We start from the raw sequence: 17,102 nt of genomic DNA, 5'->3' as shown, positions 1-17,102 counted from the left end.
GTTTTGCGTCATAGTTTGTGTTCGGACGCGCTAGGGCTCCAATTCATGAACGAGCACTTCCGCTATAAAGAAGCCTAGATGCGCGTTCGTGTTAGAAGCCCCAACTGCAGTACCTCAAACAGCCACCAAGTCCATGACGCTTCAGGCCTCCCCCTAGGTTCCGGGGGCTTGGGGTGAGCATGGAGAAATAGCAGGTGACACACTACTGGAGGGCGGGGCATATGGCTAATTAAGACCGGCACATGTTGAATTTGAAGTTTCACTCTTTTCTGGAGAGAGCTGAGAGGAGAGTGCCATCTGTTTTATTTATTTATTTATTTATTTGCCAGAACAATTTTTCATTTCGGGGCTGAGGGGAAAGTCAGCTAGACTGAGATGATTGGAAGAATTGGCAGAGCAAGAGAAAGCGTTGGCTCTCTCTCTCCATTTAGAACCAAGGTGGAAGTATCCAGCTAGTCGTTTCCTCCATGAGGCAGTTTACACACACATCCTACCTGTGCACAAGACACGCTCCTACCTGTGGTGGCTCTGGAGTACATTACTCATCCCCTCTGCCATGTCGAGCTCAAGTGGCCCGGGAAGTTTCTCAGCCAGGCCAACATTTCAGAACTATATTATGCTCCCTCGTCTGGAAGTGGGTTAATGGCACTTCAGAATTTAGACAGCACAGAGCTGAATCCCCTGAGGGGTGAGGGGGGGGGACTTATGGTGGAGCATCTGTGTGTCTCAGTAAACGAGAAACCACAAGTGGAAATATTACTTCCGTTCTCCTGTTTACCAGGTGTCATCTAGAGAACTATTGAGCACATTTTGATTAAAGTTCTTCTATAAAGTCTCCTAACCTTCTTTTGACATTTTCACTTTAGCTCATCTCTTGATTTTAATCCTTGGTGAGTTTTGTTTTTATTTATTTTTTTAATCTCATGAAAGTGAGACGATTCTGAAGGCCTCTTTCGTTTTTGTTTTCATTTTCATCTCACCTGTCAGTGTTTACAGTTTTCTTTCTCTTTTTTTTCCAGTATAAGTTTCCTAAATAAACTCCAGATGAAAACTAACACGCTAACCTTAAACTAAATATTAAGAGCTATACAGTATCACAGACATGGCAAAATATTCTCAAGATACGTGTGGGATGTTTCAGCTAAAACATCTTTTTTATCTCATCTAACTGTAGATGAGCTTCAGCCTTGATAAAGACTTTAATTATGTTGCTTCCAGCTGAGCCCAGCGGATGCTGTAATACAGTTCTCATCATAACCAACCGTTAAATAACTACTCAAAGTTCCCATCAATGCAATAATTCCCCAAGAAGTATCAACTTCCCCGTAGCTCTGGAATTCATCATCTATTTATTTATCCATTTATTTATTCATGAATTTAGTATAGGGGGACGTTATGCTGTGTGCCGTTTGTTATTTAGTTAGGACAGCGGGCGTGGGAGAGCGAGACAACAAAAGGCATGCTTGACAACAGAAGGTGGTACGGAAGGTACCGTAGCTGGAGGCTAACAGCTCAAGCAGAATTCAAAGCTTCACCACCGGGATCTATGGAAATGAGAAGCTGGCGAGCAGGGGATGTCACTGCTAGGGCACGCTTGTGCACAAACAAACACAGTCTAATCTAGCTTCATTTCCCCATGCAGAGCTGTAGGTTTGAGACTTTTTTTGTCACATTCCTAAGACAAAAGTGTGATAACAATAAATGTACCCCCATTTGTTCCGGATGGGGACCCGTTTCGAAACGGGTCCCGGTCCCCATCCGGAATCAATGGGGGTAAATTTACTCGAATCAAATTTTTGTCTTAGGAAAAAACAAAAAATATTATTGAACTCTACTCTCCATGGCATGAGTAATCAATAGAAAAAAAAAGTCATTTTGGGGGTGAACTACTCCTTTAAGATGGCTCAGGGGCCACTCAGCAAAATATCAAAAGTCCAAGGGCCGCAAGCTAAAAATGACAGTCCTATTTTGGACGTTTAGACCAGGGGTTCCCAAACTTTTTTGTCTCAGGGCACCCCATAAATATTTTTTTAATCCGAGGCACCCCTACTACATAATTTTCACTCCCAGCACCTTATATTTATAGCATATCGTCGTTGTCGGGTGGAAACCTTGTATGTCCAAAAACCATTAGTTTTGTATTTATCATCTATAAAATGTACTAAACTAGCCCTTACCCGTTCAAAGATATGAGCTCCGAAATGATGTGCAGTGTGTGGGTTATGGGATGTGCACTGTGCACACAGTATATGAGGGATGGAAAGTAACTTTAACTGGTGCTTGCATGCTAATATGTAGGAGCATCAATGTAAGAAATACCCGTTCCATTTAACGGCTACAGAGATACTGTGTACCGATCTGCATGATTTTTGGACAACATCTGTAACAGGGCCAGAACCCCCCCCCCCCCGCCCGCCCGCCCGCCTGCCTGCCTGCACACACACCGCCCCCCCCCGTGTGTGTGTGTGTGTGTGTGTGTGTGTGTGTGTGTGTGGGTTTGTGTGTGATTGTGCATGGCCTGAACAACAGTGCCCCTCCCTTAACATGTGTGGTCACAAAAGGTACTGTAGGCTAAATAGATATAGATACTGACCATAAAAATGCTAATATACAGCATACGATTTGTGAAAGTGACAAACGGGCTTCACAGTTATGTCAGGTGTGTTCATATGCTGATGGTGATGCGATTTCAGATCAATTGCTCCAGCCACTGAGGAGAAACGCTGTGACAGACAGACACTCACTCACTCACTCACTCACTCACTCAGACATTCGCAAAATTATAGTATAGATATGCGAGGCGTTGTGTGCTTGTAGATCGGCTGTTTTCACTAGTTTTGTGCGACAGAGGTTTCTGCCTGACAGTGACGATATTTTAGTGATTAGCCTATGTTGTGAGGAAAACGTTGAGATAATAGCCATTTTGGTTAGAACTGACTGAAAATAACTTTGTACTTCAAGTTTAAAATGATACTAAATATTTTTTCAAGTGTCCAAATAAATTCCAAATATTATCAAATTATCTCGCGGCACCCCCTGGACTGCCGTCACGGCACCCCAGGGTGCCCCGTCACCCACTTTGAAAACCCCTGCTTTAGACTCAGCTATGAGTTGACCGGGGTCCAACCGGGAGCGTGTCTATGTTGCGACATAGCATCTGTTCGACGGTTCATCCTTTTGGCACGGGTGAATGTTTACCTGGTGAAAAGCTAACCTGCCGACGGTGAATGTTAACCTCTATGCCTAAACCTAACCCAACCCCTAACCCTAACCTCAGTAACCGTGACGCTAACCTGCCGACTCCCTTAGTCGAAATGATGGGACGTAGAAATAGCAAGATTTCCCCGCTCTAACCAGTGCTCTATACTTAGTCTGCTCCTTTGTTCCCTGACCCTCTACACCGACCAAATCTCAAATCCCGCCGAAAATAGCTGATCTACAAGAGCAGAACGCATAGCAATGTTAAGTTACGTGACACATTGTGGCGCATTTCGCAGTGTTCACCCAAGAATAGGGATGCTATAGGGTTGCGAAAATGATCACTGACTCACTGAAATACAAATCTGAAAAATCCATTGACTTGGAATCCTCTAGACTTGACTCGAGTTTTGAGAGCAAAACTCAAATGTGATCAGTTGACAATGCAACTTTAAACATATCAGCATATCAGTTTCAAGTGTCAAGCCTGTTAGAACTTAGAAGTAACCTTGGTAACTGCCTGCATGGGCACTGCCAAACTTGTGTGATATTGATAATGGGGATGGGCAGAGATGAGACTTGAATAATGTCATATTGACAATTTTGACATTCATCTTATGAGATTATATTTCTGCCCCCCTGACTAGTACTAATAATTAAGGAGATGGAAAAGTACAAAAAAATAACAAAAGATTGCACTGTTAAGGGAGGCACCGATTAGCACTGAAGGGATACATTTCTGCAGATGCACGCAGACAAGTTACATCTCTGATGAGCACATACTCCCTTCCCTAACATTCATATTTAATGTAATGTCGCTTACAACAGCACAAATCTATTTAAAAAACCTGTCTTTGTTTAAAACATTCATGACAAACACAATGCTGCTTTATTCAGGGCTACTTTCTTCCGTGCATGCAAGAAATGGGACCGTGTGTGTGTGTGTGTGTGTGTGTGTGTGTGTGTGTGTGTGTGTGTGTGTGTGTGTGTGTGTGTGTGTGTGTGTGTGTGTGTGTGTGTGTGTGTGTGTGTGTGTAAAAAGAGAGAAAGAGATGAGGATAAAGAAAGAAGCTGTGGTGTTCCACTGATGAAAGTTTTCACATCAAACCCTGGCAGCAGAAGTGCTGTGGCTGAAGAAAACACAACAGTCATCATACAGCAGCTTAAATTGCTTCCAGGTGACAATCATGGTCAAGTGAAACGGACAGCTCCTCATTAAAACACTAAAGGGCTCCCATGCGACCAAGTCATGAAATGGTTACGCACGCTGCACCTATCACTTAGTGAGTGATTCTCACAACAACCCAAAAAGTCCAGGCTGCTCCTCTCAAAGACTTAAGTACAATTCGGTACAACAACAAGAGACAGACAATTGGTGAGGTACTGTAGTCAGTCGATGTGTCCCAATTATTATAGATGAACAGTGGGCCTATTCTTAGTCAGGGGATATCTTAAAAAGTCCTGGAATAAATCTCTTACCAAAAAATTTCTTGAACAATGTGTTTGTAAAGATGTCCAGTAACACCATCTCACAAAGACTGGAATTCAGTTTCCCTCGGAGAATCCGTTACAGCTGCTGAACACTGAGGTCCCATTAACTTGACTATACAGGTATAGTAGCATGTGAGGGGTCAAACTACAATAAAAGTCAAGTTTTGATATGACAGATATCTAACTGACTAGAGGACTCTCCCAAATTGGAACTGGAACCTCATCGGAAACCAAAAATGGGGCATCAGTGGGGCACTAGTAGAAAGGTGCTTACATAATACAATTCAAGGTGCTTTCTGTTCTGATATACACACCCCGTCGGATTTACTGAACAGGGTAGGTGAGTACTTTTGAGAAGTGCTTTATTGCAAAAGCTAATTGCATGAGCTGGCACGTCCCTCTCTTGTCTATGGCCCAAGGTTGCCACACACTACTGTATAATGGGACCACTTCAAACACAGCGCGTATCTAATTAAATTTCCCCACAAATTAATGAGACACCGTGGCACTTCTTTGCGAGGCAATTATGAGGACCAGTGATGCTAATGTTTAGTTTAGAAGAAGCCCAGCAATTAAACAGATGTTCACTCTTTTTACATTGAAAGTGCACCATGCAATTGCCAAATGATAATGTTGTAATTCCCATCAACAGACCTGGTTATAGGGTAACTGTAATGACAGTAACCTCAAGTGCTCCTGTCCTGTGCATCTAGATTGTATGTTAATTCCTAAAATATGTAGAGCATTGGGTCTTCATCGTTTTCAAGTCAAGGACCCCTTAGTTGAGAGATGATAGTTTCAGCGTTTGACAGCAAAATCATCAGTGTATTTTGGATCATGTCAATGTGTGTTTTCGGATATTTAACCACTTGAACTGTCAAAACGTAATAAACTTGACCTTTCACTCTGTACTTAGTCTGCTTTTTTTCCCCTCTACACCAAAGCTCTTTGCAGAAAATAGCCGATCTACAAGCTCACAACGCCTCGCAGTGCGAGGCGTTGTGAGCTTGTAGATCTGCTATTTTTGGATAAAGTTTTGGCCCAGAATATGGACACTTGGAGAAAAGGAGAAAAAAAAAAGCTTCTATCACCCAAAGATTTGGAGGATGCAAAACATAACTTCCAACTTTAATTAATTTCCGACTTTCCTATTTCTCCTGTTAAGGTTATAGCTTTGACCTTGTGTTATTTGCCTGTGAAAAACCATCAATAATGATCCACTAGCTAGGGGCAACTATATGCAATTAAAATGCAAATGTGTTAATAAATGCTTGACATACAGAGCAGGGCAAACATAATCCACTATAATACTCAATACCAAATATGGCAAATGCAATTAAACTTGCATCCTGCAACATAGACTTCTCTCTTTTCCATGCATCCTGATCTGGATATAGACACACAAAACTTTAAGCAAGCGCCGCTTAAAAATACATTACGTGATGTTATGATAGTTTATATTTTATATTATGCATCAACACTTTTCTCATTAAATCAACCGACCAAGTCAAATTCCTTGACTACATTCCACAGTAGGAATGCACAGTTCCATGTCAACTACAGCAGTGGTTCCCTAACTTTTCAGGTCGAGAGAGACCCAAAAGAGAAATCAGACGTTTGCCCGGAACCCAGAATAACAGATCTGCAATTTTCACTACACATTTAATGTCGTAAAAAGAAAATGGGAATTTTTCTCAGAATGTCGTGACCCATAAAGATTGGTCCGTGACCCACAAATGGGTCCAGACCCACTGTTTGGGAAAGTGAACTAGAGCAGTGGTTCTCAACCTGTGGGTCGGACCCCCAGAGGGACCCCCAAATTATTTAGGGGGGGGTCCCCATTTGTTTGGCTAAATGTTAAGTCGTGGGCTGAAAAGGTTCAGAACCACTGAACTACAGTATGCATGTAGGGCTGTCACGATGTGACATTTTACATGAGTGTTTTTGTCGTTGATAATTACATTTCTGTTTGGCTTTTAGGCTTTGAAGTTGTACATGGTAGATATGACACATAAACCTAAATATACAAAGACATTACTGACATATTTGACAACTTACTACTTAAAAAATAACTTTGATAGTGGAAATAGCCGATCTACAAGCTCACAACGCGTCGCGATGCGACGCGTTGTGATTGTAGATCTGCTATTTCCACTATTTCGGACATTTTTCAACATTCACGATTATGACGATTATGACAAAATAATGGCGATAATGTCAAATAATCACGATTAGACGATTATGTAATAATTGTGACAGCCCTATATGCATGTCTTTGAAACAGGCTCATCGTACTACAGTAACCCCTCCAGACCTTCCTTCCTGGGCTTCCATCCAGGGATTAACAAATTCCACCCCCAAAGAGAGTTATAATTATATCAAGGCAGGAGGGGGCGTAGATAACGGATAGTTCAGTCTGGCTCAGACAGAGACACCGCGGATAATAACGGACCGATCATCAGACGTTATTATTGCACACTCCTTTTGACCTTTTTGCTCACAGCCCCTTGGGGACTGCTTTGGCCCGGGCGTCACAAAAACTCCAACAAACACCCTCCTTTTCCTTTCAAATATAGCGTGTGACTTAACATGTCTGGAATGAAAGCTCTGTTCTTTCCACGCTTACTGGGTTTCATTTTGTGAAGTCATAGTAGCTTACGAGCAGCGATTGCTTTTGCAAATGGACAAAGTTGAGGGACGGGACGAGATAGCATTGAGTGGGTGTTGTGTTTGACATGCCAACTTTCACTGTTTGTTGTTGAGTCTGTGACTGTGACATTGCTGGCATCCGCTCCCAGTCCCTAGTGGCCCTATTACCACCTTTGACACAGCAGTGACATGATGGTAGTAGCAGGGGTGTCGCACCCAATCCTGGGCCCTGGGCACAAGGAATCACTGCGGGCCCCCCATGAATGTTCTTCATAGGGGGAGGAGGTTTAACCCAAAATCATGAAAAAGTCTTTGAATATTTCAAATCCTTCTAATGTTTGGTGCTCAAACTTTTTCATGTGAAGGACCCCCAAAATGATATGTATTTGGCCATGGACCCCATCTCAAAATATTCAGTTCCAGGGAACCCCCCCCCCCCCCTCAGAAGCAACATTTTAGTTACAAATCTTTGCTTTAAAAATACATTATATTCAAAGACACATTTTCACAACAAAAATAGCAGATCTACAAGAAGCACAGAGTGCCGCGCTGCGAGCTTGTATATCTGCTATTTTTCAATAGCTAAAGTATAAAATAATCAAGGCCCCTCCACCTTGGGCCCTAGTGACTCAGTCCCACTTTTCCCCCCCTTGTGACGCCCCTGGGTAAGTAGTAGGGGCCGGGGATCCCAGGGGGGGCAGGTGTTAAAGCTGTGACCAATGTACACAGTGTGTGAGCCGTCTGGACTTTAGCCCCTGAGGCAATCATCTGTGTCTCACCTCACCAGCACTAACAAGGGCCGACTGCTTGGCCCTGTTTAACAACAGCACCACTCTACCATAATACTGGACCAAAACAAGAATGTGCCTGTGCTTATAATGTGATGTGAATGATATGACTTAGGCCTCGATTATGAACAGGGGTCTTTGTTGAAACATTATGATACCATTTCTGACATTCATTGTCTTGATGACGATTTAGTCATATGAATGGCCTTGATTTTATAATGTCAAAAGATTCAACACAACTCACGCGCAACAACTTGACAATAAGCTGTAGTCTAGACTGTATAGTTATTGTGCTTTGCTGCTTTAAGCAACAGATGTGGTTTGTAAACACTGACTAGCAGAGGTGTAAAGTAACTACGTACATTTACGTAAGTACTGTAGGCTACTATTAAGTACAATTTTGAGTTATTTTTACTTTACTGGAATATTTCAGTAGGTCTACTTAAATAGCTATTTCCAAAATGCATACATTTTAATAATTCAATGGGACATTCTGCATACTGAGTACTTTCTACTTTTGGTACTTTAAGTACATTTTGATACCAATACTTTTGTACTTTTACTTTTACTTGAATTCTGAACTTTTACTTGAAACAGAGTAGGCTATTTTTCTAAACTGCAGTAGCCTAGATACTTTTTTTCCACCACTGCTGACTAGACTCTAGTGTTTACAAACCACATAATGTTGCTGAACTTTCTTTATCTTGGAAGTGTATAAACAAAATTAACTAGGCTAGGCTACAACAGAGTTTGTTTTCATATTGCACAGCCAAGACATAATTGAGACGCAAGGGAACCCCCTATATTATGTCGATGTTAAACAACCTACGCTCAAGTTATAGCATACACACTTTAAGTTAAACTGCCTCTAGGCTCTTTAAAACAGTTCGGTCAGAACCATAACCTGTTGGCGACCCCAATTACGCACGGACTTCAAGAAACTACATGTCCGTCTTTGCAAAGACATTTTGGTTCGCCCAAAAACGACTTCAACAAACATTGGTTTTGCTACTACTACACAACACGTCGACTTCATCTCGTGGACTATAATGACCTGAAAGCAAAGGAATGTAACTTTTATCTGACTATCAGCTGCCTTACCTTCATTTGTTGAGACAACCGAGACGCAGGCGAGCAGTGAAAGAGCGCACGGTATCCAGCACTTGGTCAGAGTCATGCTGAGCGGAGAGAGGCTGCTGAGCCAACGTGAATGTAAAGTTGGGGGAAAACTTCATCAACTTATGTACAAGGACTGCCCGATGGTGCGTGTGTGCGTGTGTGTGTGTGTGTGTGTGTGTGTGTGGGGCGCGCGCACGCACTTCCGGCTGATAAGGCTTATTACACTAGAACGAAATGAAATTGCGATAATTTCTCAGAAAAGGCGGGGACCTTTTTATGAGCGCAATAGGCTATTATTTCTCATGCTTCACAACAAATTCTAACTGAATACACACCATTATCATTACCGAGGTAAGTCACTATTAAGCCCCTTTTCCACAAGCCCAACACCACACCACTCCACACCACACCGGTACTAAAAAGTATCCAATCTAGAGTAGGTCTGAGCCAGGCCAAACAGGGCCAAACACTTCATAATGACTGATCACTCACTGACTTTTCATTTAGACCACCAGGATATAGTTATAATGATAATAGATTCTATTGTATTATAATAACCACTATTATAATCTATTATAGTGTATTATAATCACAGTTATAATCCATTATAGTGTATTATAATTTAGGATAGTTGTAATACAAACTTATAATCACAGTTAAAAGGGTCAATTTGTTTCTTACCGATAGGGGTACTTTTGTGTAATGGAAATGTAGATATTTTTATGTGGTGCGGTGTGGTGTGGTGTGGTGCTAAAGCTGCAGTCGAAAAGGGGCTTAAGTGTGATGTGTTTACATTTCTCCTGATGTGTCGGTGGTCATTATTTTAATCATATAGCCTATAAGTTCAAGTTCAAGTTTATTGTCACATACATATGTTCATACAAGTAAACTTTACAAATACAGTGAAAATGCTTGCGCTATAGGAGGAGCATTCTAAGCCTTAAAGGGATATTTCACTTTCAAAAAAAGTTGTTCATTTTATCGTCTAATCAGGCTTTTATGAACACTGAACAGTTTTTAATTTGCTTGATTCAATATTTAGATATTTGATGTAAATGTTACCAGGCCCTCCAGGCCCAGGGCCTCTCCCCATACACACCCATTGTAACTTCAAACTCAACTTTAATTAAAAACACCCATTATTATTTCTGGTGACTCATACTGATACTACCCTCCTAATATGTGAGCAGGCCGTGTTTGTTCTATACGTTTTTTTATTTTTATTTTTTTATTATTTTTAATTGTATTTAGTTTTTTTCATTTTCCCAAAGAATTATTACAAATAAATGAAAACAATTATTGAAAAGACATGACACTTATTAGGAGGGTAGTATGTATGTGTTTTTAATGAATCTATCATGGTTAAAATGGAGTTTGAAGTTACAATGGGAAGCTCAACCAATACTCCAGCTAACACCACTCCCAGATGTGTTTCCGCACCTCAATTGCACCTCATTGGCTAAGGGCCCTGCCTTTGTACTGTCGTGGCGGAACTTGATAAATAAATAATGAAGATAACATAGTGTTCTCGCCTTTCAGGCGAGCCCACAATTATATTGATGTATTTACCTGCTTATTGTAAATCGCTTTGGATTAAAAGCCTCTGCTAAATGCCTAAACTGTAAACTGTAAACTCATCTTCTTGGGCAAAGGGGGTTCTTCGTTCTTCTGTCACTTCCAGTCCTGCTGGACACCAATTTAGTGACTAGTGGTTTGCTCAAAGAAGGTGCCATGACAACGGCGTTTGTATAGGCACACTCTTTTGTTGCAGCAACAGGCTTGCATGACTCATCACACACAGGCCGGGACATCTATAGCTGAATGCATAGAGACTAAAAGCTTTATCATAGTCCTAGGTGAAGAGCTATCACCTCAACTTTTAGGTGATAAGCTATCACCTAAAAATGAGAAAACAAGTGGAGGCCATCATAGTCACGGTCTCACCGCACCTCTGTTCCTCTGAAACCAGTGGGCACACTGATTGGTCAAGATCGACCAATCAGTGAACGGGGTGATGGGGAGATGTCTGAAAGTAAAAACAGAGGAGAGATGTCTATGTCCGCGGTGATGGCTCTTCACCGCGGCTAATGACGTAATGTTGTTGTTTTTTTGTTTTGTTTTACTTTAAAAGACTACACCGCGGTGATAGCTTATCACAGCAGACTGTACTATGATACCCCCTTCAGGCCGTCTGGGAATCAGAAGGTCTCCTTCGTGCGACCATTCACTGTTTGGAAGCTTCATTGAGCACGACGCATAACCCATAACTCCTCCCTGGGCGCTGCATTAACAGCGTCCGCTGTGCCTAATAGTTAGAGTGGATTAATACAGAGGACAAATTGAATGTATGTGCAGTTGTGTACAGCAGGGGTGCCCACCGTTTTTTGATTTGAGAGCTACTTTTAAAATGCCCAGCTCAACATGATCTACCCATCCAAACCAAATGTACCTGAGGGGGCTTTGGAATAGCGGCACTGCCGTTACGGCAAGCGCTCATGAAATGGGACATAGTGGGTGGAAAAGTCTTCATCACATTCTGTATAGAAGTGGTAGATTTTGGGGTTCTTTGTAATGCTACTGACTCTTGAAAACAAAGCATTGAGGGGTTTGCCTACTTTAGAAGCCATAGAGGGAGCTGACAGGCCCCTTTTGATGTCAATCAATCAAGTCACCTTAATTGACAGATGTCAAAAATAGGGGTCTTGTTATTTTTGTTCATTTTTGTCTTTATATTTTAATTATACTTTTTTAGGGGCATGTCATGTGATCTACCGGTACCTGCACAGCTTTTGTGACCTACTGGTAGATCACGATCTACCTTTTGGACACCCCTGGTGTAGAGACAAAAATATCCCAAAGGGGTTCACGTCACTCATATTAAATGTTATGAAAGACACAACATAGCGCAACATAACACATTAATCTATCATCCTCCCAATGCGTTCCCATGATAACGAGATACTGAGGGCAAAACAGAAGCCAGCGCCGAACAATTTGAGACCTTCCCTAATAACCCCAGGGACGGTACAATATGACCCCCCAATTGGGACCTGATGAACTGTGACAAGGCCTGACCATGATCGCGACAATTCGGTCCCTCGACACAGCTTCAACACTTTAATCTCTGGCAATTTGTCTCACTGGGATGAAAGATTTTCTTCCGGAGCACCATTGCCCCAGTCGAGCCGTTTGGCAGAAACTCATCAAAGTGTCTCTTTCATTCTGGAAATTCATACTTGAATTGTGGACTTTGAGGGAGATCTGAGCCCATCTCGATTCATTGGTCCTCGCGCTGGTGACACATAATTGAGCTTCACTTTGGAAATGCTGCAAGGTCTGCCTACGCCTGTACATTTAACCTCCATCATTTGAATGCACGCCATGTGAAATAGTGCAGTGAAAGAGCGTTCTGTAATATGGCCTAAATTTTAATTTGCCGGCAGCAACTTTACCCACACTTTATTTTCATAGTATGCAAAGCAAGATATAAATGATGTCCAAGTGCATAGTTTATTAACAGTACCTTAGTTTAAAGTGCTACCCATAAACCTTGTATCTCCATCCTTATTTTTATTTTCACAATTTAATGCCGTATTTTAAACTACTATTTGTATACGCTGCTTCATTGTATTGTCACTCAAAAGTACCAATACATAGCTTTGTAGATTGGCAATCTTTAGCTATTTCCGCTATTTTCACTACTTACTGTACCTTTCACTATTTTGGTGTGACACCAAAGACAAAGTATAAAATAGGGATTCATTAAACCAGTAAGACTCCCTAATCGGGAGATAAGCGACCGTCAGGTCACATACACAAACTTTAGAAGGCAATTGTAGCCAATCAGGAGGGAATATGGGAAATGGGACAGATCCATGTCGATGACATGACTTTAGAGATACTGTGTACCGCTTTGCGTGATTCTAGGCCGAAATCTGTAGGAGCAGTGTCCAAAAATTTGTTTTGCAAAAATTGGCCTGATGGTGGCGCTAGAAGAGGGCCATGTGAGAAATGAGGGGTTGTGAGTTGCCTTCCAAGGAGTGTGTGTGCAAAGTTTGGCATGGATAGGGACAACAGTGCCGGAGATATGAGTAGGGCAAAAGTGTGAAGTAATGTGACGTGACAGACAGACAGACGGACGGACGGACGGACGGACGGACGGACGGACGGACGGACGGACGGACGGACGGACGGACAGACAGACAGACAGACAGCCGGGGGAGCTTTTCATAGTAACTTGCAAACAATTATTTCAATCCTGACCCAAAAAAAGAAGACTGGATACATGCTTGCAAACAAACAGTCTGAACCACCCCCTTTTCCCAAAGTGAGCTAATGTTTACGACTAGTCTGGCTGTCCAACTCTGTGCCAGTAACAACCTGGGTTCATCTGAATTACACTTGTTTACCTCTGGGCCACAAGCCCATTCACCATCTGTGGAGTCTGGTAATGTGCTTGTTTAATTTTTGGGAAACGGGGCATATCAAAGAGATGAGCTGAAAGGTTGGTTGCAAAAGGCAAGTTGTGAAAATGAGAGAAGTTTGAAAATATGACACAAGGTTGAAAGTCTCTCTGTGGGTTTTATCACGAAAAGTGAGTTGTGAGTCTGACTAAATAATAACTACATTCGATTAATCAGAAAGCAGGTTCTTTCCCTCCATTTACTGAAATATATCAGTTTTGAACATACAATGTTTCCACTCCACAGCCAGGGTTGTTAAGTGGTGTCACAGTCACAGCCCAGATGGGCTAAAATCTCACATACCGACCCATACTATGTATATAGCCTAGTCTTTCATTGTTTGAATGGAGTCAATAAGGTATGTGAAATGTTATTTCACATGGACTGCCCTTTACAATACAAGTAAAGCACTTCACTATCCCTGCCAGGGTAAGTCAGGGTAAGCAACATAATTGTAACACCTCACTCTACACCAGGGATTCCTAGAGAAGGTACATGCCTTGGGCTGCTCGAGCTATCTCTCTCGTTTTCCTCTCTAGTGAGAGGAAAAATGTAATGGTGGTTTAATGGTTTTAATATATTTTGTTTTCTTCTACAAAGTATTGTAAATACATGAAATTAATATGTCCTTTGTTTTTTTTTTAAACAATATGTTTATTTTCTTTTTTTCCCTTTTTTTTAGAGACACACAACGAATACAGATACATGACAATGAAAATGAAAATACAAACTGCAATAAAATAACTTGAATAACACTACACACAGGAAACAAAAACAAAAACATCAGCTTACAAAAATAAAAACAAACAAAAATGAGCACATATACGATTAACACTTACAGAGTCCTAAGCCACAAGGCCGAACAAGTGCCTGCAGAGAGTGCAATTACCCCACCTCCGATTCCTCCATCAAGTAGGAAAGGTCATTGCCCTTTATATACTGAATAAAGTTCCCCCATATTTTCTCAAACAGCTCAATATGTCCTTTGTAAACCTAAAGGAATAGTTCACTACTCATGCCATGGAGTTCAATAATTTTTTTTTGTGTTTGTCACATTCTTAAGACAAAAGAATTATTATAGTAAATTTACCCCCATCGATTCCGGATTGGGGACCCAATAATGAACTGTGTCAATTATGGTATTTTAGTCCTATTTTAAATGAAAGATAGTCTATGAGAAAAAGTGCATTGAACTTTTGTACAATTCACTGTTAAGTAGAGTATGGTGTCAGTGTCATTCCCATGGAGAACACCAATATAATAATACATGCATCAACAATGCAACAAACAATATAATAATACCAATAAAAAGACAAGCGAGATTCTCTCGCTTAGGGTATGGACAACTGAACAGACCAGATCATTGGCAGATGCCAGGTCCAAATCTGTGGATCTGTATTCTGTAGGTGATCGGATAGGGTTTTTGTGATGCTGAAGATGCTTTCCAACCTTAAAAATATGATTTCATAGTATGGTTTACATAGAAGTCAGTCAATTGTCTTTCACATATTCAAATATATTTGATGTATTTATTCCTAGGTTTCTGGGGAGGGGGGGGGGGGGCTTAGGGGGGGCTAAGCCTTCACCAGGGGAGGCTAAAGCCCCCTCTAGTCCCCTCTGGAGCCATCCCTGCCTGCATGGTGTCCCTGTTCCCAGTTATAGCGTCCAGTGTGAAGCTCTATTGAATTGCACAAAGCCTCTTGGTGCCGTGATTTAAAACCAACAGGAAGTCAGCCAGTGGTGGAAAGTACAGTTACTCAAGTAGTAGCCTACTGTACTTCCACCTGGATATAGTGGGGCAGGAGAGGAAACAATAGATTCACCTACCCCAGATGGAACTCAGGAGAGGAAACAATAGATTCACCTACCCCAGATGGAACTGAACTCTCAAGAGTTGAAGATCTACACAGTATGAGGGTCCATTTGGTTATCAACTCTCCATCATTTAGCTAGCCTGGGAACCACCTGGAACTCCCTCAAGGACCACTGGTGGGTGGTCCCCGGACCACTGGTTTAGGGTATGGTATGGTTTCTTACTATGGTTATTGTACTGTTACCACTGTCATTTTTCTTTCCATTGCACTGATTGTACTGGTTGCAGTTTGTCACTGACACTTTCTTTTGTTTTCGGCGGGATACTGTGAGGACACCTGGACCTGTAACCTGGAGTTGTTTTTCTGCATAGTGCGGAAAGTTGTATATGTGTATATGTGGCACCCTGGAGGTTTGAGGGGCTAAAAGTATTCTCAGAGTTATTGAATTATCAGTGTGGTCCCCCCACCATTATTTCCTTGCACTTTGTGTCACCTGTTAAGCAGATGTTTCACCTGTAATAGCTAAAAGGTGATATTCATTTTTGCCACTAGATGGCAGTTGTGGGTTGGTTAGTTGGCAGTTGTGAGTTGCTACTTGACTACTTCCTGGGGTAACAGGTCATGTCATTGTATACATGCTGAAAGTCAAGACAGACAGTCAGGATCACAACACTGTACCATTCTAACACAATCCATGCCTTGTGGTTGTATTCTACAGTTCTACAGTGTATTAAAGAGATCGTTTGGAACCTGGAGAAGTTGTCTTCATTTTGCCAAGTGTAATAACTGGAGGCACTGCTGAGATCCTGAGACCGGGACAGCTTGGACAACAGAGAGTCCCATTCAGGAGAACAACACACGGCGAAAATGGAACAACTCCAGGATGAGATCTGTGCAATGCTGTGGACTCTGGAGAAACCAGACCTCATCAAGGTGTGTCAGCATATCAAGTGCAGTGAGCCATCGGGGGTGGGATTCACAGGAATGTCCCGTCGGGCCCTGACCTGGCTAGCAGGTAAAACTTTGGATGAGATCGAAAAGGCTGAGGATGCCATGGTATTCCAGCAATACATCACAGATCTCCATTCATTCGTACAGTCATTACAAACATGTGAAGAGAACATTGGAGGAGCAGAAAAAACACAAACTGAGCCGAGTGAAATAGAGAGGCTGAAACAGGAATACACACAGCTTCAGCAGGCTCAGGAAGAGGCACGTCGTGCTCTAGAGAGGAAGATTGAAGCTCTGGGGACCCAGTTTAGCAACACAAAAGTGGCGAGGGACCACAAAGTCAATCAGCCTACACTCCTCACAGCACCAGAAGTGACTGTGAGAAAAGATTTCCGTATTTGGGGTCAGATAGGAGAGGCTGGGCAGAAGGATAAATTATCTTTCACTAGCCTGACCAATCAGATTGAGTCTGGACTCAAGAAAGGCTACACAGAGAGTGAGATAATTGAGGCTGTGATTAAAGCAGTTAGCCCTGGGCTGCACCTTCGGGACCTACTGGAAGTTAAGCGAAATCTCACACTTCCCACCTTGAGAACCATACTGAGAGGACATTTTAAAGTGGACTCAGC

At 42.0% G+C, this 17,102-nt stretch overlaps 1 protein-coding gene across 3 annotated transcripts in view; it reads right to left on the bottom strand.

The window, feature by feature from the left end:
• Nucleotides 1–9,377, bottom strand: part of tfpia (tissue factor pathway inhibitor a) — a 73,693-nt gene extending 64,316 nt beyond the window's left edge. For all 3 annotated transcript variants that reach the window (XM_080753347.1, XM_080753345.1, XM_080753346.1), the window contains exon 1: nt 9,228–9,377. In XM_080753347.1, coding sequence (XP_080609473.1) covers nt 9,228–9,303 — 76 coding nt within the window. In that variant the 5' untranslated portion in view covers nt 9,304–9,377. The remainder of the gene's footprint in view (nt 1–9,227) is intronic.
• Nucleotides 9,378–17,102: the final 7,725 nt, after the last annotated feature.

This window comes from Nannobrachium achirus, assembly GCF_963921795.1.
Source record: "Nannobrachium achirus genome assembly, chromosome: 22".
Taxonomy (NCBI): Eukaryota; Metazoa; Chordata; class Actinopteri; order Myctophiformes; family Myctophidae; genus Nannobrachium; species Nannobrachium achirus.
This window is presented reverse-complemented; position numbering and strand designations above follow the sequence as displayed.